Below are 23,291 nucleotides of genomic sequence, written 5' to 3'. Positions count from 1 at the left end.
AGGTTCCTCATGGTAGACTGGTCAGCAAGGTTAGATTACATGGAATATGGGGAGAGCTAGCCATTTGGCTACAGAACTGGCTCAAAGGTAGAAGACAGTGTAGGGGTGGAGGTTTGTTTTTCATCTGGAGGTCTGTGACCAGTGGAGTGCCAGAAGGTTCGGTGCTGGATCCACTGCTGTTCATCATTTATATACATGATTTGGATGTGAACATAAGAGGTATAGTAAGTAAGTTTGCAGATGACACCAAAACTGGAGGTGTAGTGGACAGTGAAGAAGGTCACCTGTGAGTACAGTAATCTTGATCAGATGGGACACTGGGCTGAGGAATGGCAAATGGCGTTTAATTTAGTTAAATATGAGGTGCTGCATTTTGGAAAGGCAAATCAGGGCAGGACTTATACATTGAATGGGAAAGTGCTGTGAAGTGTTGCTGAGCAAAGAAACCTTGGAGCGCAGGTTCATAGTTCCTTGAAAGTGGAGTCTCAGGTAGATAGGATAGTGAAGAAGGCATTTGGTATGCTTTTCTTTATTTGTCAGAGCATTGAGTATAAGAGTTGGGAGGTCATGTTGCGGCTGTACAGGACATTGGTTAGGCCACTTTTGCAATATTGTGTGCAATTCTGGTCTCCTTCCTATTGGAAGAATGTTGTGAAACTTGAAAGGGTTCAGAAAAGATTTACAAGGATATTGCCAGGGATGAAGGGTTTGAGCTATAGGGCAAAACTGAATAGGCTAGGGCTGTTTTCCCTGGAGCATCAGAGGCTGAGGGGTGACCTTGTAAAGGTTTATAAAATCATGAGGGGCATGGATAGGGTAAATAGACAAAATCATTTCCCTGGGTAGGGGAGTGCAGAACACGAGGGCATATATTTAAGGTGAGAGGGGGAAAAATATAGAAGTGACCTAAGGGGCAACATTTTTACGCAGAGGGTGGTGCATGTATGGAATTAACTGCCAGAGGAATTGGTAGAGGCTGGTACAATTACAACATTTAAAAAGCATCTGGATCGGTATATGATTAGGAAGGGTTTAGAGGGATATGAGCAAAGTGCTAACAAATAAGACTAGCTTGGGATATCTGGTCAGCCTGGATGTGTTGGACTGAAGGGTCTGTTTCCATGCTATATATCTCTATGGCTCTATGTTTTGATGAGAACAGATGAACTCCTTCCCAAAGCACATACTAAGACTCTATTATTTATGGGAAACATAGAAAATAGTTGCAGAAGTAGACCATTTAGCCCATTGAGCCTGCTCTGCCAATTTCCTTCCTAAAACATTGTGCCTATTTTAAGACAGCACTTCTGAATGTTGATAAGGAAAATAATAATCGTCACAGGAGCTTAAATGTTACATGGTATAAACATGTTAAAACAGTACTCTGTTAATAAAGCAGTGATTTCTTCATCCTTCCCCCAGCATTAGTAAGTTATTTTGCATCTTATATTCAGGTTTGCAAAGGTATGGAGAAGATGAGTTTCTGTCAAGCTGAAATCAAAATCAGAGATAATTTAGATGCTGAATGCAACAAAAGAAAAACGAGCATCCAGATATTGTCCAAATGTTGTTTTCAAACCAACCTAAGTAAAACATGACCTAAAGATTGAGATTTTGTAAATGCAGTCCTCACTTAATGAAAATTATGTTACTCCATGCCATGCAGATATCTAAGGCAGTACAAATGAAGTATTGAACTTATTACATTGCATTCAAGTATATTTTGTTACAATAAAGATTACATTTTGCACTGAATGATGAATATTTTCTTTTTTTAAATTGAAACTAACTCTCACTTAAAAATATCCAGCACTAGTCTAATAGCCTGATCAAATCTCTTGGTAGGTCATGTGTTGGACAATGTTATAGAATGAGCAGACTGGTGGAAATGGAATTTCAGGCTGATAAATGTAAGGTGATGAATTTTGGTTCAAGAGACAGGTGGAGACAACATAGATTTATTCTTCTAGAGTTTTGAAAAATGAGAGGTGATCTCATTGCAATCTACAAACTACATTGAAGGAATAGATAGAGTAAGACCATAAGTGAAAGGAGCAAAAGTAGTCATTCAGCTCATCAAGTCTCTCCACCATTCAATTGGACCATGCCTGATCTGATAATCCTCAACTCAACTTTCCTGCCTTTTCCGCATAACTCTTAATTCTTTTACTAATTAAAAATCTTTCTATCTCTGTCCTGAGTGTACTTAATGACTCAGCCTGAGCTGCCTCTGAAATAACGAATTCCACAGAATTACACTACCCTCCGAAGAAGTTCCTCCTTACCTCATGGAAACCTAGAAAATCGGAGCAGGAGTAGGCCATTCAGCCCTTCAAGCCTTTTCTGCCATTCAGTGCAGTCATGACTGATTATTAAACTCTGATTCCTGTTTCCACTTTCCCCTTTGAGTCTTAAAAGATGCTATCCTTTGATCCTAGACTCTCCTATAAGGGGAGACAACTTTTCTGCAACCACTCTGTAAATTCTCTAAGTGTCTTACATGTTTCAATGAGATCACCTCTCATTGTTCTAAACTGCCAATGAGTAAAGGGCCAACATACTCAACTTCTCAGAAGATAATTCCTCCACCTATAGTGAATCTTTTCTGCACTACCTCCAATGCTGGCATTCTTTTGCGAAGACAAGAAGCCCAAACCTGTTCATAGTATTCCAGCAGTGGTCTGACTAGTGCCTTGTGTAGTTTTATTCTCCATTCCCTTTGGAATAAAGACCAGCATTTAATTTCTCTTCCTTATTAGCTGCTGAACTTGTATGCTCGAGTTTTGGAGTTCATGCCTGAGGCCTTCCAAGTTCCCTCGTTCGGTAGTTTTCTGCAGTGTTTCTCCATTTAAGTAATATTCAGTTCTCCACTCTTCCTGTTGAAGTGCATAGCATCACGTTTCCCCACATTATATTGCATCAGTTAAATCACTTAACCTGACGTAGATATGATGTTTCTGCTGGTTAAGGTGTCCAGAACCAGGGATCACAATTTTGGAATAAGAGGAATGCCAGTTAGGTCTGAGGTAAGGAGAAATTATATTACCTGGGTCTGTGCCACATAGTGCTTTGAAGCTTATTCTTTGAGTATGTTTAAGGTAGAGATTGATTGATAGATTTCTGATTACCAACGGTGCAAAGGACTTTGGGGATGGGGAGGGTAAAAGGCAATGAGATATTAAATCAGCTACCATTGAACTGAATGGTGGGTCGGCATGATGGGCTGAACAGTTTACGCTGGTTACTATGTTCTTACGTGAAAGGTTTAGGGCTTTGGACAAGTGCAGAGTGCATGTGAGGAAAACTTTCTCTTTTACCCATAGTGATAATGTGGAACTAGTTACCTGCAAGTAGAGGTGATCAATTGTTTCAAAAGGAATTTGGATATTTACTTGAATGAAACAAATTTGCAGGGCCGTGATGATAAAATGGTGGATGCAATTCACTGAATTGATCTCTGGAGAACCAGTATGGGGTTGATGGGCTGAATGGTCCTGTATTGTAATGAATTTGATTCCATTTAAATTCCCTACTTAGCCTATCTTTATAACAAAATTTAGATCTGCTAAAATGAAATGCAAGTTTTAATCTGTAGCAGGAGGAACTAAAACTACAGCACAGGTTTTCTTCTTTGATGTATTTGAATGCAACAAATTTTCAAAAATAATTCCCAAATATACTCCATGGCAGTGTAGTTGATATTTTATATCCCATAGTTCTAAGTCTGTTTGCAATTTCTTTCATTGCTTTCTTCAATTATAGGCTGAGATACACAAAAGAGAACTGAATCCCTATTGGAAAGATGGAGGTTCTGGTTTGCCATCTGAGGGAAGTGGTTCAGTGCCAGTTCAAAAAGGTAAATGTAAAGTAAAATTCATTTTAGTGTTTTGGTTAATTTTGCTTTTATTTCAATTTTTTTGTTATTTGTCATCACACTTCTTGCTTATTTGAAATTAAAGGTGAATAAATTGTTGCCTTGCTAGTAGTTTCAATGACAGATTCCTTTTCATAACCTGGACTGAAAGTGCATTTTCTGTTGATAATTTAAGTTGTCCTCAGATGTCAGATTCTAGCCAGAATGAGCTATTATATGGATTGGTTCAGGACAGAGGTTGGTAAATACTGCAGCAGTCGTTTGATGTTGGATTAAAACATTTCAATTAACAAAAGTTCAGTTAGTACTTCAGAATAAACCTATTGGACTATAACCTGGCGTTGTGATTTTTAACTTTTGTCCACTCCAGTCCAACACTGGCTTCTCCACATCACAACGTAAGTTAGTTTGTATTTGCTAAGTCTTCAGCCATGCTAAGGGGTTAAAGAAAACTGTAGATTTTAGGAACAGGAGTAAATCATTCGGAGCTCTGAACCAGCTCTGTCATTCAATATGGTCATGGTTTATTCTCTCTCTCAGTTCCATAGAAAATAGGACCCGTCATGCCATCTCGGAGAATCAGTGCAATCCTGTCTGATTATCAAACTCTTTACCTTAATTCCATCCTCCCTCCATTTCTCGTAATCCCTTCAGCTGCGATAGAATAGAATCGCTACAGTGTGGAAACAGGCCATTTGGCCAAACCAGTGCACACCAACTCTCCGAAGAACATCCCTCCTGTCTTATCCCTGCAACCCTGCGCGAACCATGGCCAATCCATCCAACCTATGCATCCTGGGCACTATCCGCAATTTAGCATAGCAATTCCACCTAACTTCATATCTTTGGACTATGGGAGGAAACTGACCCAGACATGGAGAGAATGTGCAAACTCCACATAGATAGTCACTCAAGGCTGGAATTGAACCCAGGTCTGCTAACCACTGAGCCACTATGCTGCCCCTATATCTACCCTTTACAAGACCTGTATCTACCACCTTCTTGAAAGCAGATAAAGTTTTGGCCTTAACTGTTTTCTGTTATGTGAATTCCATAAGCTCATCACTCTATGGGTGAAGAAATCTTTCCTCATCTCAGTTCTAAAAGGTTGACTCCCTTACTCTTAAGCTATGCCTCGTGGTTCTGGGCTCCTCCAGCATGGGACTTTCTTCCTGCATCTAACTTGTCTAATCCTGTTCGAATTTTATAGGCTTTTATGAAATCTCCCCATATTATTCCAAACTCAAGTGAATACAATCCTGACTGATTGATTAAATCTGTCAAATGTCAATCTTGTCAACATAGGAATCCGTTCAGTAAACATTTGATGCACTCTGTCCAGTTCAAGAACATACTTCCTCAAATAAAGAGACCAAAATAATAATATTCTATTCTTCCCATATTCCTTCATATTAGTCCTAAATGACATACACCATACCTTGGAAATATGACCGTTGGTTTGAAACTTTTCAACCAGGGAAAACATTCTCCCAGCATGTAGTCTCACCAACCCTGTTAAAATGTTATATGCTACAATGGGATCTCCACTCATCCTTCTCAATAGAGCTATGTCATCAGCAAGCTTGGAGATGTTGCATCTGATTCCCTCATCCAGGTCATTTATATAAATCATGAAGACCTGGACCCAACGTTGGTCCTTGTGGTAACTCTCTGGTCACTGTCTGCCAACAGGAGGAAGGCCATTTCTTCCCACACTGTTTTGTTTCTGTCACCCAATTCTCAATCCTCGCCAATATATTACCTCCATAGAACAGAGAACCAGATTCTTTGGTCCAATCAGTCCATGCCGAACATCTCCCAAACTGAACTGGTCCCACCTGCTTGCTCCTGACCCACATCCTTCCAAACCTTTCCTATTCATATATCTTTCAAATGTCTTTTAAATGTTATAATTGTACCCGCATGCATCACTTCTTCAGAAAGTTCTTTCCATACACTAACTGTCCTCTGTGTTTAAAAAGAAATTGCCTCTGATGTCTTTTTTTAAAAAATTCTTGCCTCTAGCTTTAAAATGTGTCCCCTAGACTTAAAATCCCCTATCTTAAGGAAAAGCCATCTATCATTAACTCTGTCTATACCTCTCATTATTTTATATACTTCTATCAGGTCACCTCTCAACCACCTACACGTTAGTTTAAAAAAAAGTCCCAGCCTATCCAGCCTTTCTTTATAAGTCAAACCTTCCAAACGTGGAAACATCCTGATAAATCTCTTCTGAACCCTCTCTAGCTTAACAATATCATTCCTATAACAGGGTGAGTGACCAGAACTGGCCACAGTATTCCAGAAGAGGCCTCACCAATGTCCAGTATGACTTCACAACTCCTATACTCCAAAGACTGAGCAATGAGGCAAGCATGCTATCAACGCCTTTTTAACCACCCTGTCTACATGAGACGCAAACTTGAAAGAATTATGTACCTGCACCCCAGGTCCTTCTGTTCTACAACACTACTGAAGGTCCGACCATTAATTGTATTAGCCCAACCCTTGTTTGTTGCACCAAAATGCAATACTACTTATTTATCCAGATTGAGCTCCAACTGCCATTTTTCAGTCCATTGACCCATTTGATCAATATCCCTTTGTAATCTTAGAAAACCTTCATGGTGTACTATGCCACCAATTTTGGTATCATCTACAAATTTACTAATCATGCCTTCCATATTCTCATCCAATTCATATGAATGACAAAAAAAAGGACCCAGAATCAATCCCTAGAACAATGCTGGTCGAAGGCCTCCAGTCCGAAAAGCAGCCCTCCGCTATTACACTTTGTCTCCTGCTATTAAACTAATATGCATCCAGTTGGCAAGGTCGCCCTGAATCCTATGTGTCCTAACTTAACTAATTAGTCTACCATGCAGAATCTTGTCAAAGGCCTTACAAAAATCCAGATAAACAATTTCTATTGCTCTGCCATCATCAATAATTTACTCAAAAAATTCAATCAAGTTTGTGAGACACAATTATCCTTGCACAAAACCATGCTGATTATCCTTAATCAATTTTTGCCTCTGAATGTCCATAAAGCCTATCTTTTATAATCGCCTCCAACAATTTACCCACAACCGAAGTCACAGTTCTATAGATCCCTGGTTTCTCTCTACAACCTTTCTTAAGCAAAAGTACAACATTAGCCACCCTCCAGTCATCACCCCACCCCACCTGTAGTTGTAGACGATGCAAATATTTCTGTAAGAGGGTCTCACAATTTCCTCCCTTAATTTCCATAATATTTTGGGGTACATTAGATCAGGTCCTGGAGGTTTATCCACTTATCTTCTTTAAGACTCCTGCACTTCCTTTTCTGTTGTTATGAAGGTGTAGAGTACACTACCTTTAAGAAAGTTAAAAGCTAGCAGAACTACTGACAGCATGAGTGTTCTGACAAGATACAATGTAACCTTTTAGTGCAGCAGCTCGAGTAAATGGTTGCCTGGAGACAAAAACAAATTCGAATTAGGCCAATCAGTTTAAATTTTGCCCCCCAAAAAAACCAAACTCCAATCAAGTTTGAATTTAGTATATTGACAACATTAAAAACCAATGACACAATCCGATGCTTTGGGGGTATAAGACCAAGAAAATGTGAACAGTTGAGGGAGAACTGTCAAAAGACCAACAGATGTAGGCTGCTAGTAAGAACTCTGAGGGGTATGTATCTAGAGAAGGAGTTTGTGCAGAGAAAAACCCTCAACACTAACACCAACCTGGATAGCAGAGGAAGATACAAAGGGAAGATTCGAAACATGTCTGGTTTTGAAATTGGAGTTTTTAGTAAATATTAATGGGGGTTTTATCAGAATATTATTATAGAAAGGAAACTAAAAGATAGGTTAGAAGGAGTTGTAAATAGTTGTTAGTTAATCATTCTCTGTTATACTTTTAAAAAATAAAGTTAATTTTTACTTTAAATACTTCTTGGCCTCTCGCATTTTCACAGATTACTGTATGGGATCAATCTTTTCTGTGTTGCTGGTTTAAGTTAAGTGGGGAGGTTTACTTGGTGTTGTAACATTGTCATCTGAACTATTTTTAAAACACCATTGTTTATTTCTCTGCATTCTCTGGACTTCATTACTTTCTCCATAGGAAAAAAGAATGCAAAATACTCATTTAGTACCTCTCCCATCTCCTGGGGTTCAACACAAAGATGACTTCTCTTCTGTTTACTTTCTTGCTCTTAATGTATCCGTAGAATCTCTTTGGATTTTCCATAACTTTATCTGCCAATGCTATCTCATATCCCTCTTTGCTTTATTTACCCCCAGTCCCATGTACTTGGATTATGTCCATTAACGTCTTAAGTGGACATTATTAAAAGCCTTTTGAAAATCAAAATATACCACATTGACTGATTCTCCTTTGACTATTCCATTAGTTACTTCAAAAACCTCCGGTAGATTTGTTAAGCATGATTTGCCTTTCATTAACCTATGTTGGCTTGGTCCAATTCTGTTAATGCTTTCCCAGTGTTCTGTTTTCACAACTTATAACTGACTCTAGCATTTTCACTGCTAGCTGATGTTAAGCTAACTGCTCTCCAATTATCTGTGTTTTTTTTCCCTGTCACTCCCCTTTTAAATAATGGAGCTACATTTGCCACCCTCCAATCTGTAGAACTGATGCAGAGTTCACACAATTTTGCAAGATGGCCATCAATGCATTCAATACTTCCAGAGTAGTTTGTTTTGTGCTGAATGACGTAGATTATCAGAGCCTGGAGATTTGTCAAACTTTATCCCCAATAATTTTCCTTGTGCCATGTTCTTACTAATATTGATTTTCTTCAATTCTGCCCTGCCTTTGGACCTTTAAGTTCCTTACATTTGTGGGAGGCTATTTATGAAGGTAGAATGAAATTATGTGTTTAATTCTTCTGCCATTTATTTATTCATTCCCCTTTATCACATCTGTGGCTTCTGCCTATAATGGACTTATATTTGTCTTTAAGACCATAAGACATAGGAGTTGAAGTAGGCTATTTCCTCCATAAGTAAAAAGTGAGGTCTGCAGATGCTGGAGATCAGAGCTGAAAATGTGTTGCTGGTTAAAGCGCAGCAGGTCAGGCAGCATCCAAGAAACAGGAAATTCGACGTTTCGGGCACAAGCCCTTCATCAGGAATGAGGAAAGTGTGTCCAGCGGCTGAGATAAAAGGTAGGGAGGAGGGACTTGGGGGAGGGGCGATGGAGATGTGTTAGGTGGAAGGAGGTCAAGGTGAGGGTGATAGGCCGGAGTGGGGTGGGGGCAGAGAGGTCTATTGCATCCGCTGCACCCGATGTGGCCTCCTCTATATTGGGGAGACGGGCCGCCTACTTGCGGAGCGCTTCAGAGAACACCTCTGGGACGCCCGGACCAACCAACCCAACCACCCCGTGGCTCAACACTTTAACTCTCCCTCGCACTTCACCAAGGACATGCAGGTCCTTGGACTCCTCCATCGCCAGAACATAACAACACGATGGTTGGAGGAAGAGCGCCTCATCTTCCACCTGGGAACCCTCCAACCACAAGGGATGAACTCAGATTTCTCCAGTTTCCTCATTTCCCCTCCCCCCACCTTGTCTCAATCAATTCCCTTGAACTCAGCATCGCCCTCCTAACCTGCAATTTTCTTCCTGACCTCTCCGCCCCCACCCCACTTCGGCCTATCACCCTCACCTTGACCTCCTTCCACCTATCACATCTCCCTCGCCCCTCCCCCAAGTCCTTCCTCCCTACCTTTTATCTTAGCCTGCTGGACACACTTTCCTCATTCCTGATGAAGGGCTTGTGCCCGAAACGTCGAATTTCCTGTTCCTTGGATGCTGTCTGACCTGCTGCGCTTTAACCAGTAACACATTTTCAGCTATTTCCTCCATAAGCCTTCATGGTCTTACTGATTAAAAATCTTAGCGAGAAGATTTGTGAGGATTAAAAATCTTTCTCTCTCAGACTTGAATACACTTTGCTGGAAAGAAATCCAAATCCACAGATCTGCTATGCTTGCAGGGTTGAAAATCCTGTTCATTACATTATAGGAATATGTGATTGCAGTTGAGATGATGCAGAGGTGACTTACCAGGATGTTACTTGGGGCTGGGGGATTTTAATTATGAAGAGAGTGTGGATAGACTAGGGTTGTTTTCGGTCAAGATTAGAGTGATGCAGAAAAAGCACAGCAGGTTTGGTAGCACCCAAGAAGCAAGAGAATCAACCTTTTCCTCTAATCTCCAGGATTTGCAGTATCCACCTCTGCCTAGGCTTGTTTTCATTGGAGCGGATGACACTGAGAAGGGAGCATGATTTAAGATGGAGAAAATTACAGGAGCATACCTTGTTTGAGGGTGAATGAACATGGAACTTTTTTTTAGGAAGTAGGAGGAGAAAATGGAAATATTCAATTCATTTCTGTCGAGGCGGAAACCCTCAAAACATTTTAATTAGTATTTTGTGCTTAGCATGCAAAGCTGCAGGCCTAGTGCTGGAGCATGGGATTAGAATAATTTAGGTGCTTATCTTTGGCACAGACTTGTTGGGCCAACGCCCTTTTCCTCTGCTTTAAACCATAATGACTCGATGACTCTGTCTTAAGTGTACAACCCTTTATTCTGACATTATACCCTCTGGTTGTAGACTCATCCACAAGTGGAAATATTCTTTTTGCAACTACCCTATTAATTCCCCTGAGACACTTGTCAATTTCAATAAGATTACCTCTTATTCTTCTAAATTCCAATGAGTACAGGCCTAATATACTCCCATAATCTATCTCCATTAGACAGTCCCTCCACCTCTGGTATTGGCCTCCTGAACCTTTTATGGGCTGCCTCCAATGCCAGTGTATCTTCCCTTAGAAAAGGGGCCCAAACTTGTTCTTGTGTGACTAGTGCCTTGTATTGTTTTAGCAAAGCATTCCTACCTTTATACTGTATTCCCTTTGAAATAACTGTCAACTTTCCAATTGCTTGCATATTACTCACTGAGCTTATATGCCAGCTTTTTGTGACTCATGGCTGAGGATTCTCTAATTCTTTTGTTCCACAAGTTTCTGCATTTAAACAATATTCAACTCCTCTACTCTTCCAGCCAAAATGCACACCGTCATATTTCACCACATTATATTCCATCTGCTAAAATGAAAATTTCAGCAAAATATTTTTGTCTAGTCACTAAAGTTGCCTATATCTCTCTGCAGCTCATTGTGTTATCTTCCCACCTATTTTGTATCATCCACGAACTTGGCGGTGGTGCATCCACTTTTCTCATCTAAGTCTTTACTCTATATTGTAAACAATTGTAGCCCTAGCACTGATCCTTGTGGCACATGACCAGTTACAGGTTTCCACTCTTATCCCAATTCTTTCTTTTATTAGTTAGCTAGTACTCCATCCATGCTAATATATACTACTTCCAACACCATGGGCTCGTAAATTAAGCAGCCTAATGTATGGTATCCTATTAAAAACCTTCTGAAAATCCAAATCTATTCCATCCACTTCTTCCATAATGAAATAATAGTCAGTGTTGGTAAGCCATGCTTAACTAACCTGATAGAATACTTTGAAAAGGTTACAGGAATAGTAGATAAAAGGGTCGAGATGTTTGACATTTGGGTTTTGAAATTTTGCATACCTTAATAAATAGTACCAGAACTGAAGGTGGCTGCTTTTGTGAAAGATTACATAGATTGAAACCTTTTCTTAAGAAAATAGTAATCTTAGAACTGAGCTGACAGAAATCTTTAAAGTTCATAATAGATTGAACAGGGCAGATATGAGAAGAATATTTATGCTTGTGGGTGAATCCGAAACTTCACCATAACAATGAGAGGATTGCAAATAAATCCAATAATAAAAACTGAACAGTAGTTAGGAAGAGTGTACAATCCCTTATTATGCCCTTTGGTCCTAGACTCACCCACAAGGACATAATAACCATAAAAAAATTGTTGAGGCCAATGGCTTACATATTTGTGGATGGCATGTCAATGAATGCATGTGAGAAAAAGGTTTACAATGGTGTCTTGAATAGCTAAGATGAGGTAGACCCATGAAGTATAAAAACCAGCACAGACTAGTTGAATTAAATAACTTGTATATATGCTTTATATTCTACACAGGTCTTTGTAAATGTTGCCTTACTAATAAATTAAAAAAAACAGAATATTCAGTTAATTAATTTTGCACTTCTTTTATTTCAGTTTATATTCTGATAATGGTTTGGGTTTAAATCTGCATTGGAGTGCAGTTATAACTGAATTTAGACACCTCCAGTTAATTAAGCCTAATGGAATTTCTCTCTTTTGCTTTTTTTCTGTACATAAGACATCTGCAGTGCTAAATGTAGCGATAGAAATATTTTTATACTGCCTAATTCTAAAGATTTAAAATGTGTAAAACTCTGGGTTATCCTATTTTGCTGCTGTTCACTGTATTATTATGCTTAAGTTTGTAATCATTTTACTGGGAAATGTAATATAAAAGTTCTTAATTGTCATGTTTAGTTACTAGAAACACTGAATTATAGAGACTGTTTTACAATTGGTTAATAGACTGTTTTATACCCTGAGACCTGCACTTGGATCCGACCCACTCAGATATGATTAATGTTTGCAGCCATCAGACTTTAGCAATAATAATTTAAGGAAATTCATCCCAGCTCTTAATTTTATCATAAATTAATATCTTAAACAATGAGGTTACCAAATATCAACTGTAAATGAAAGGATTATTGAAGCTTGAGTGTTGAAGGCATGTGGTTCTGAAAACATGATCTCGTGATCTATCCTGGAAACCTTTGGTTTTAATGGTTGATCTGTTTTATAGCCTCCTTAATTGAGGAATTAAGGGCTACGGGGGGAACGCTGGTAAGTGGAGTTGAAATGCCCATTAGCCATGATTGAATGGCGGAGTGGATTCAATGGGCTGAATGGCCTTACTTCCACTCCTATGTCTTATGGTATTATGGTTATTCTGTCTTAAAAGTTAAAAAAAATTCTTCCTGAAATAATCTCTTATTTTATACATAAGGAAACAATTCGAACAAAGGAAAGTTAGACAGTGTTAAAAAAGAAACAGAATCTAATCCTTCCACCATAAACAATTTTTCCCATGTTCTAGTTCTAAGTGTCTCCATGTTAGATTGATTTAAGACGCACTCCAATGTTTATAATTTACCATGTTAAAACCATGTTTTTAGTGATGGTGGTAGTAGGGATTCAGATATGAATTCCTAATTCCTTATGAGACTTGTTTTCAAATATTTGTTTGATATGAAATAAGTTTTGTATCACTCAAAAAGGACATTTTGAAGCTTTTTGTCTTGCACGTGTTAGGATAATTTGCAAAAAATACCAATGTAAAGGCAAGTAGAATTTAGACTATAGGGGAAGACAGTACTACTTTGTTGGTAAATGGACTTTGGTGGAGACATTACCACAGAAAGAACACAGATTACAGCCATTCCCTGGTTTACTTCTCAAGGCATTGTCTTGACCAATCAGACACAACCTGTTTGGTTTAAAATTTAAATAGGTTTAACCATTAACTGTCAGTGATCATCAAACCAGTGCATTCTTCCATGACAAATAGCTTTGACACAATGTGGCATTTTCAGCAATACTCAAAATCTGTACTCTTAAAGTGTTCAGTTTATTTTTGTCTTTCTTTATTTCATAGTTTATGACTGGCATACAGACTAAATGAGGCATGAGAAGATAGTCCAGACTAACTCTCTATGGCTCTCAGATCTCTGAAGGTGGCAGGGCAGGTTAATTGGGTAGCGAAGAAAACATATGGGATGCTTGCTTTTATCAATCATTGCATGCATTAAAAGAACAGGGTGGTTTAATAAAATGAACAAGTGAAATTTGTGGCCAGTGATAACACAATTGGAAATTTTGGTTGATGGTACAGAAACATCAAATCCTCATCATTAATTTGAGGTGGACAGCAGGTAAGCTTAGAAGTTCAAGCAAAGAATGAGGAACTTATGGAACAGACTTAGGTTAGAATCGCAGAAGCAAAACCATTTTTCTAAAATAAAAATCGGACACAAATATGGCGATTTTGTCACCTCAAAACCAGAAGTGACTTATTTAAAACAAAAGGCGTAACCATTTTTCTTCACTGCCATTCAAAATCTACGTGCTTGTTGATTATAAACATGAAGAATCTTCCATTCTGTGGGACGAGATATTGATGGTGGGTTGTGCAGGAGTTAAAGTCAGTAAAGATTAAGCATGGTATAGAAATTTAAAAATACAAGAATGATTGATTGGATTTTAGGTATTGAATTTGAATAGACTTTCCAAAAAAATTAAGAGTCTTAACGAGTTCTTGATGTTTAAGAAGTGAAAAATTATATTTTTCCTGCTGTATATGACAGTACAGAAAAGCAGTAGTTTGACCGGCTACAAGATCATCAGATCAAGAGTAAATTATCAAAAGGTGAAGCAATGAGTAGTATCGAAAGAGCTTTTTTTGATGAGGCTAAAATTGTACTAATTCTTTAATTGTAAACTTTGAGAAAGTAGTTCACATCTCTCCATGATTATAAATTTAATGTTGCAAGTATCATTTGAGAAAGTTAGTTGATTTTAAAACAATCCAGGCTAGCAGCATGGGCACTTTTGACTGTGGGAGGAAGGTTATTTCTGAACTTATGTGCATAAACACATGTACAACTTTCTGTGAAATTTCAAACACCAGAATGGTAACAAGATCTGTTTATAAAGTAGACTTGCATTAGTTATAATTTAAATATTAAATGTGAGTAGTTTCAGATCATCTCCACAAGATGGTCTCAGAAGTCAGACTTTGGAGTTACATTAGCTACTTTTGCACATCTTGCGTCAGAAAAAAGCAGGGAATATTTCACAGCAGCGCAAAGTTTGTGTTTTAATTTTGTTGTAAATCTCCCTGGAAAGTGAATGATCTGTTTGTTGATTCACTGGTTTCTCATTATCTTCCAATCTAATTTAAACATAGTGTGTCCTTTTGTTCACAATTCTTCATACTTCTGTTTTTAACTGCTTTTATGTACCAAGGAAACCAAGTGATGTTCTAACAAACAACATAGACATATAACGAACAATCATAAAAATGTCCATTATAAAATGAACATGGTAGTTCTTAAACATGATATTTTCTATATAGGATGAGTTGGGATGCAAACATGACCTGTGTAAGAAAGGTTTGGTGTGAATAGGAAGCAGCATATCAACAAGATGGAGTGGTTGGTTCCGTATTAGACTCAGCATTCTGTGTCTGTTCCTGAATTTATAAAATCATATACATGTACTGATTGCTCTAATTAATGCCAATTTGCTGAAGGCTGCCAAGTTGGTTGCATGATGTTTAGTTCAATGTATTTTTCAAAATTAAACATTTATTTTAAAATGTTAAGGTAGTGGAAGCCAATTATGCATTTGTGAGAATCTAAGATTATTTATTCTTTTGTGGGGTGGGGGCATGGCAACATTTGTTATTCATCTCTCATTGCCCTTGAACTGAATGATTTAACTACATTATTTGAGAGGGCAGTTCAAGATCAAACATATTGCTGTGGATCTGGAGTCACATAGAGACCAGACTAAGTAAGTTGACATATTTCCTTCCTTAAAGGACATTAATGGTCACATTATTAAATCTCATTATACTTAAATTCCACTGGATGCTATGGGATTCGAACCTGTATGCCTATAGCATTAATTTGTGTCTCTCCAAGTCCTGTGACTCTTGTTGCGCCAACCTCTCTCCTTTTATATGTAGTGCTGTGTGCCATGTAGTTGAGTGGAACATTTTTGCATATCTGTAACAGCAGCTCACTTCAGAAATAACTCTATGATTGGAAATTTGCCATGTTGCTCACTTGCCAGCTCTTAGCTAGTTTATTAAACTATTTTCTGAAAATCTTATGGTGTAACCCTAGATATAAAAATGAGTTGAATAGTTAACCATCAGGTTTTGAAAAATGTTTGGGCTCACATTATTTGAAATGTCTCAAGATGTTTTAACCATTTTTACAGAGTAATTTGGAAAAAAGTAACTTTTGAATATTGAGTTTCTAATTCTTTGTGTAATCATGCACTTTTTAAAAAGGCACTGAAATAGCTGGTAAAATTATGAATGGGAAAAAGAAAGAAAGAACTGCATTTGTATATTGTTCTTCATAACCACTAGACATTTCAAACCTTTCACAATCAGTGAAGTTTTTTTTGAAGTATAGTCACTGTTGTCAAAAACATGACATTTACTTCGCACAGCAACAAATTCCATAAAGAGCAAGAGTATCATGGTCAGATACCTTGCCTTTTTGGCAAGGTTAATTGAGAGTAAGTTTTGACCAAGACACCAGTAATAACAATCCCTGGATTTCTCAGAAATGATTCACCTGAAAGATGACATGTTAACAGAATAACACACCACTGGTACTGCACTGGAATGTTAGACTTTGGTTTTTTTTCTGCTTGAGCTCTAGAATGCGAATGGACCGAAGGTGAGTGTTCTACCGACCAGTATCGTCCAACCATGGACGATACACCAAAATCTTTAAGGTTTCTGGATAGCCTGTAAACACACAAGGGCTTTAACTTGTCTTGACAATTGATAATCTCCACACTTCTGTTTTTTTTCCCTGTTCTTTCTGCCAGGAAATAAAAATTAAATAGCAAATATGGGTTAGTTAAATTAGTAGATTAAGCAAATAGTTCCATACTATGGGCAAAGGGTCACCTGGAAATGTTAGTAATGCTCCACAAGTTTTTTTTTAAAAGTCTGCAAATTTTAATAAAATGGTTGCTATCTCTGATCAAAGCCTGTTGGTAAAGTAGATCTCAAAACACCTATTCCTTGTTGTGGAGATTATCAGTTAAGCAGGCACACAGCTCATAGCACACCTCTCAGTACCATCCCGTTTCTCCCCCTTAATTAATCAGCATGTTTGAATATGTTGCAACACTTCCAGAGCATTTATTCTCCGATGAGACTTGAACCAGAGCTAAAGAAACTTTCATAATATCCTATGTTCCCCCTTTGCACTTGCACAATAAATTAGTGAATTTTGTCAGCAGCTTAATGTTTGCTATAATGACCATTATTATTTTAATGTAAATATAACCATCGTTCATTTTGTAAGTCTTTAAACTTGCAAACTTATTCTTTAAAATTTTTGAACCAATAGCTGCTATGATTGAAGATGGTGGGCTGAGCTGGCTGAAAAAATCCTATCAGCGTATGAAGGAACAGGCTGAGAAACAACAGTGCCGTCTGGAAGATGTAATTGCTGCAAGATATGGAGTAAGGACTTTTCAACCAATTTCAGCTACTTGCTTCAAATTGCTACTGTCTGTTAAACTTCAACTTACACTTAGCAAACTTTTGCTATGCCTTTGATTTCTCCTTGTTTGGATGTGGTGCCAGACTCATGCAGATACTTTCCCAATAAAGTGAAGTTAAAGCTAGTAATTTGACCTTGTGCACCACATTACATTTGACAGATTGTGTTAAGTGTACTTGAACTTCCTATTAATCTTTCTAATGCTTAATCACTCTGAAAACTTCAGTATATAAATGTTCCCTTATGATGCGTAGGAAAGCAATGTAAATGAGCTTCACTGACAGTAGATTCTATATTCCCCACACTTAGACAAGGGAATGAGTTTGAAACTTCATTTTGCCCTAAGATTGAATTATGTGATGAATTACAATTCATTTGCAGACACCAAACTAATGAGCGCTTATTAGTAGCAGAAAATTTATTTGATGGAAACCACTAGCAATTACAATTCCTTTTGTTAAAATACAATATGACATCATCATTGTGATGTACATTTATAGAGGATCATTGAGTCTTGTAGCATAGAAATAGGCCTGTAGACTAACAAACACCAAACTATGTCAATCCCATTTGCCTGCACTATTCCACAGCATACTATGCACTGGCATTTTTTTTAAGTGCCCATCCAAATACTTCTTACATGTTGCAACAGTAGTTACGTCCACCATTCTTTCAGGCAGCACATTCCATGTTTCTACAACACTCCAGGTTAAAAAAAAAGCTTATGGGCCAAGTGCTGGCAAATGGGACTAGATTAGATTGCGATATTTGATCAGCATAAACAAGTTGGACCGAAAGGTCTGTTTCCGTGTTGTACATCTCTATGGATGTATGGTGGTGTGATGCCAAGTATGTGAGTTGTATGTCCTAATGACTGGCAGACCATGCTAAACAACATGTCCTGTGGGTCATTCAGTTAGCAGAAAGCCTTTCATGCGCAACTAACCTGTGTTTGTAAACCACAGAAAAATATATCCATCATTAAATGTGGTTCTGCTATTGGAAATTGTTTATTAAATAATCTGAGCTGTGTTAAGAATTACAATTATGGTCCATCCAATCAAGCCGTCTTTTCATTTTGTACAAAATAAAATCTCTCTATATTTGTTTCTTAATCCTAGTCCTAATGAGCGCAAGGCGTAAAACTTCATCTTCTACTCTCCTTTTAGCAATGTTTAAATTCTGCATTGCCATGTTTTGCATCAATATTTAATAGCTTTCAGTTTCACTTCAGATCTGAAAGTAGCATTTTAAAAAAGTACTTATGTGCATTAATGTTTGTTGGGATTTTGTGTATTAATATTTGTGAAGAAAGTGGTGTTTAAAGTGATCTTAACAGATTAACTTTCAGTTGCGAAAATTTAACACTTCGGATTCAAATGACTATAAGGCAATCAAACCAAAGATTTAGTATGCTGAAAATTTTTATTTTTTTCTCTCAAGTCAATGGACTTATTCCAAAAGAAGTTACAAGAAGCTGAAAAAGTTGCAGCGTTAAACTATCAAGATGACCGTGAAAGGAATAGAAAAGAGAATTGGAAAAAGTCAAGAAACTGGAGTTTTGGTCGAAATGAAGCAAAAGGATGTGGTTCTGAAATGGGTCTGAGTGGAAACAAAAACAGATACAAGGAAGATGACAGAGATATTGAAAGGGAAAGATCAGAAGAAAGTTTCCAGGACCTGATCATTTGCAAAGAAAGGGATAATGGAAGAAAAGACATTCCCAGTAGATACAAAAATGAATGCACATCCAGTGACAGAGAGGTTGAAATGAAACGTGCTAAAGATAAATGTACAGATAAAAGTGGAGAAATTAACAGAACCAGTGAAGAAAAATACAAAGAGACGCAGGGAAGAAATATTAGTGCCAGAGGTTTGGAAAGTTACAATTTTCATGATCCAGAAAAAGAGAAATCTTTAAACAATTTAAAATCTAAATTTATGAAACCTGAGGATGAAGGGAATTTTAATAGCAAATGGGCCGTAAACCTTTTGGACACTTCTAATTATATGCCAGAATCACACCATTCCTTTCATAGTGGTTTTCAAAAGCCAAACAAAGACTGTCCTATGATGTCAACATGGTACAAAACCGATAATGGAAACAAGCCTCCAGAAGAGTCGACATCATTTAAATGTCAGAGCAGTGTTTCAGAACATGAGGGAGGCCCACACTCTATGAACAAATCGACAGAGACTAAGCCCAGTCAAAGCAGCCTTGTACAAACACAATCTTCACAAGATCATCAGGAGCCACTTTCTAGGTAGGTGTACTTGAATAAGTAAGGAAGGTGAGATGCAATTTCTCTCCATTTTGTGTGATGAGATATCTGTGCCAAAAATCAGTCATGTGGCTATAGCAATATGCACTGGTTATGAGCTGTATAATGTTTAATTGACATGGGCGGCACGGTGGCACAATGGTTAGCACTGCTGCCTCACAGCACCAGAGACCCAGGTTCAATTCCCACCTCAGGCTGTCTGTGTGGAGTTTGCACATTCTCCCCGTGTCTGCGTGGGTTTCCTCCAGGTGCTCCAGTTTCCTCCCACAGTCCAAAAATGTGCAGGTTAGGTGAATTGGCCATGCTAAATTGCCCATAGTGTTAGGTGAAGGGGTTAATGTAGGGGAATGGGTCTGGGTGGGTTGCTCTTCGGAGGGTTGGTGTGGACTTGTTGGGCCGAAGGGCCTGTTTCCACACTGTAAGTAATATAATCTAATCTAAATTAATTGGGAAGGGTATGCTACAAAATGTTAGTATTCATCAGGGTTGAAGTTATCCTGACTGGTGGAAACCATCATCATATTCTGGGATGTAATTAGTGTGTTGGGCTCAGATGAGGATTTCAGTACTCATTCTCACTTGTTGGAATATTTCATAAAGAAATATCCAGAAAATCGGAATTGTCCCAGCATCCATTATATTACGTTTTAGGATTATGTCTTTAAGATGTTTTATGCTGGTTGCTGAAGCAATGATTTCCTCCTCTTTTTAAGTTTCCAGCTTTAGAATGCGGTTTTGACTGGTATTCAAATTTGGAATTTATTTTTGTCTAGGATAGGTTTTATTGAGTTTTACTTTTTATTATTGTTACGAGTATAGAGTGTGATGAAATACTCACCAGTTGCTTGGATGAGTGCAGCTCTAGCAACACTCAATAAGCTTCACGCCATCCAAAGCAGTCCACATCCATAAACATCCTCTCCCTCCACCACCAATGCTCAGTAACAGTAGCATATACCGTCTACAAAATGCACATTGCCAAAAATCCTCAGACAGCATCTACTAAACTAGACTACTTGCTTTGAGAATGACAAGGGCAGAGTTGCGTGGGAACACCACCATCTGCAAGTTCCTCTCCAAGCCACTCATCATCCTGCCTTTGCGATATGTTTCCATTTCTTCACTATTACTGGGTCAAAATCCAGGAATTCTCTCCTTATCAGCATTGTGGGTCTACCTTCCTCGCATGGACTACAGTGTTTCCAGAAACAGCCTACTACCACCTTTCTAAAGGCAGTTAGGGATGGGTAATAAACGCTGGCACAGCCTGTGATGCCCATGTCCCATGGGTGGATACAATGAAATTGCAGAACAAACGCTTGCTGATTTTTTTTTTGCTCAAATGCCTTAAATTACCTGAGCACAATGTGTACAGGAAAGTGCGATGAGCAATGGGAATTGGAAGTATACGATTTTGCAGTAGATGGGCTGAAGGCTACAGAGTTCTAAGTGAGTTGGAGCTTGTGCTGGGTGTGATTGGAAAGTCTTGCGAGGACCACATTGCAGTAATCAAGACATAAAGTGACAAAGGCACAGATTTTTCAAAGGTGAAAGTAAATGATGAAATATAGTTTTGAAAATGTGGCATTATGCACTTTGGCAGAAGAAGTCTCCAAGTACAGGGTTACCCATTTAAGACACATGAGGAAGAATGTTTTGCGGTCATGAATCTGTGGAATTCTTTGCAGAAAATAGTCTCAGCCAGGTTATTAAGTATGTTCAAAGTTGAGATTGTTAATCAGGAATCGAGGGTTTAGGGGATAAGGCGGGCAAGTGAAAATGAAGGTTTTCAGCTCAGCAATGATCTAATTAAATGGTGGAGCAGACTTGAAAGGCCAAATGGGATATGTCTGCTCTATCATCTTGTGGTCTGTAGTTTATTCCCTTGGCACTTCTGTTGGACATTAACATCAATGTCTCAGTCTTGTTTTTGCATTGATGTGCTGGGCTATTTCATCATTGAGGAAATGGAAGCTTTTGGATGTGCCTCTTCTGGCTAGTTTAATTGCTCACTTTGGAACTACTGATCATAATTCTATTAGTTTTAAAATAGTTATTGGGAGGATAGGCCTTGTATAAAGGTTAGAATTCTAAATTGGTGTGAGGCCAATTTTGACGGTGAGACAAGAACTTTCAAAGGTTGATTGGGATAGACTGTTTGCGGAGCAACTGGCGAATGAGAAGCTTTCAAATGTGAGACAACGTGGGTTCAGAAGCAGTATGATACTGTTAACGTGAAAGGTAAGGCAGATGGGACTAAGGAATGATGAATGAATAGAGAAATTGAGACTCAGGTTAAGAATAAGAGGTAGGTTTATGTCAAGTTTGGATAAATAAGATCAAGTGAGTCAGGGCATTTTTAAGAAGGAAATCAGGAAGGCAAAAAGGGGATACAAGATAGCCTTGCCAGATAGGGTTAAGAGAAACTTGGGTCGGGGAGGGTTGGAGGGGGAGGGGATTAGGGTCTCTTGAAAATCAACAAGATCATCTAAGTGTGGAACCACAGGAAATGGGAGAGATACTAAACAAATATTTCTCATCAGTATTTACTGTGGGGAAATATATGGAAGCTAAGGAACTCCGGGAAATAAATATTGATACCTTGAAAACACTCCACTTGACAAAAGAGGAGGTGCTGGAAGTCTTAAAAGGTATATGGGTGGATAAATCTCTAGTACCTGATCAAGTGTATCCCAGGACATTGTAGGAAGCTAGGAAAGAAATTGTGGGGCCTCTCGCTAAGATATCTGTGTCATCTACACCCATGGGTGAGGTGCTGGAGGAGTGGAGGGTGGCTAATGTAATGCCTTTGTTTAAGAACAGCTGTAAGGAGAAGCATGGGAGCTATTGACCAGTGAGTCTTACGTAAGTGGTGAGTAAATTGTTGGAGGGGATTTTGAGATCCAGGATTTACATGCAAGGGTGATTAAGGATAGTCTGCAGGGTTTTGTGTATGAGAAATCATGTCTCAAACTTGATTGAGGTTTTTGAGAATGTGACCAAGATGATAGACGAGGGCAGAGTGGTAGATGATGTCTGTGTGAACTTTAGTAAAGTCTTTGACTAAGTTCCACACAGTAGACTGCTTAGTAAAGTTGATCATGTGGGATTCAGGGACAGCTTGCCAATTGGATACACAACTAGCTTGACGTTAGAAAACAGGGAGTGATGGTGGAGGGTTTTTATTTGGACAGGAGGCCTGTGACTAGTTGTGTTCCTCAAGAATTACTGTTGCTTATTGTTTATCTAAATGATTTGCATGTGAAATTTAGGAAGCATGATTAGTAAGTTTGTGGATGACACCAAAATTTGTGGTATCATGGACAGTGAAGGAAGCTACCAAAGATGACAAAGGGATCTTGATCAGTTGGACTAATGGGCCAAGGATTGGCAGATGGAGTTTAATATGGAAAAATGTAAAGTGTTATATTTTGGTAAGATAAACAAGAGCAGGACTTGCACAGTTAATGGTAGGGCCTTGGGAAGTGTTGTTGAACAGAAAGACCTAGGTATATTCAGGTACCACATTACTTGTAAGTTGCATCACCTGTAGACAGGATGGTGAAGGAGTGTTTGGCATACTTGTCTTTGTTGGTCAGACCATTGAACATAGGAGTTGGGATGTCATGTTGAGATTTACAGGATGTTATATTATTATATTGAAGAGAATGCAAAAAAAGATTTACAAGGATGTCACTGGAACTGGAGGGTTGGAGTTATAAGGAGAGGCTGGATAGGGTGGGACTTCTTTCACTGAAGCATAGGAGGTTGGCAGATGATATAGAAGTTA

General features: G+C 38.4%; 1 protein-coding gene across 2 annotated transcripts in view; it reads left to right on the top strand.

Annotated features, from left to right (window-relative positions):
* Positions 1–23,291, top strand: part of cwf19l2 (CWF19 like cell cycle control factor 2) — a 132,632-nt gene that overhangs the window by 30,579 nt on the left and 78,762 nt on the right. For both annotated transcript variants that reach the window (XM_060826054.1, XM_060826053.1), the window contains exons 6-8: positions 3,763–3,856; positions 17,064–17,179; positions 18,663–19,483. In XM_060826054.1, coding sequence (XP_060682037.1) covers positions 3,763–3,856; positions 17,064–17,179; positions 18,663–19,483 — 1,031 coding nt within the window. The remainder of the gene's footprint in view (positions 1–3,762; positions 3,857–17,063; positions 17,180–18,662; positions 19,484–23,291) is intronic.

This window comes from Hemiscyllium ocellatum, chromosome 6 (genome assembly GCF_020745735.1).
Source record: "Hemiscyllium ocellatum isolate sHemOce1 chromosome 6, sHemOce1.pat.X.cur, whole genome shotgun sequence".
NCBI classification, from domain to species: Eukaryota; Metazoa; Chordata; class Chondrichthyes; order Orectolobiformes; family Hemiscylliidae; genus Hemiscyllium; species Hemiscyllium ocellatum.
Note: the sequence above shows the minus strand (reverse complement) of the source record. Positions and strands in the feature narration are given on the sequence as shown.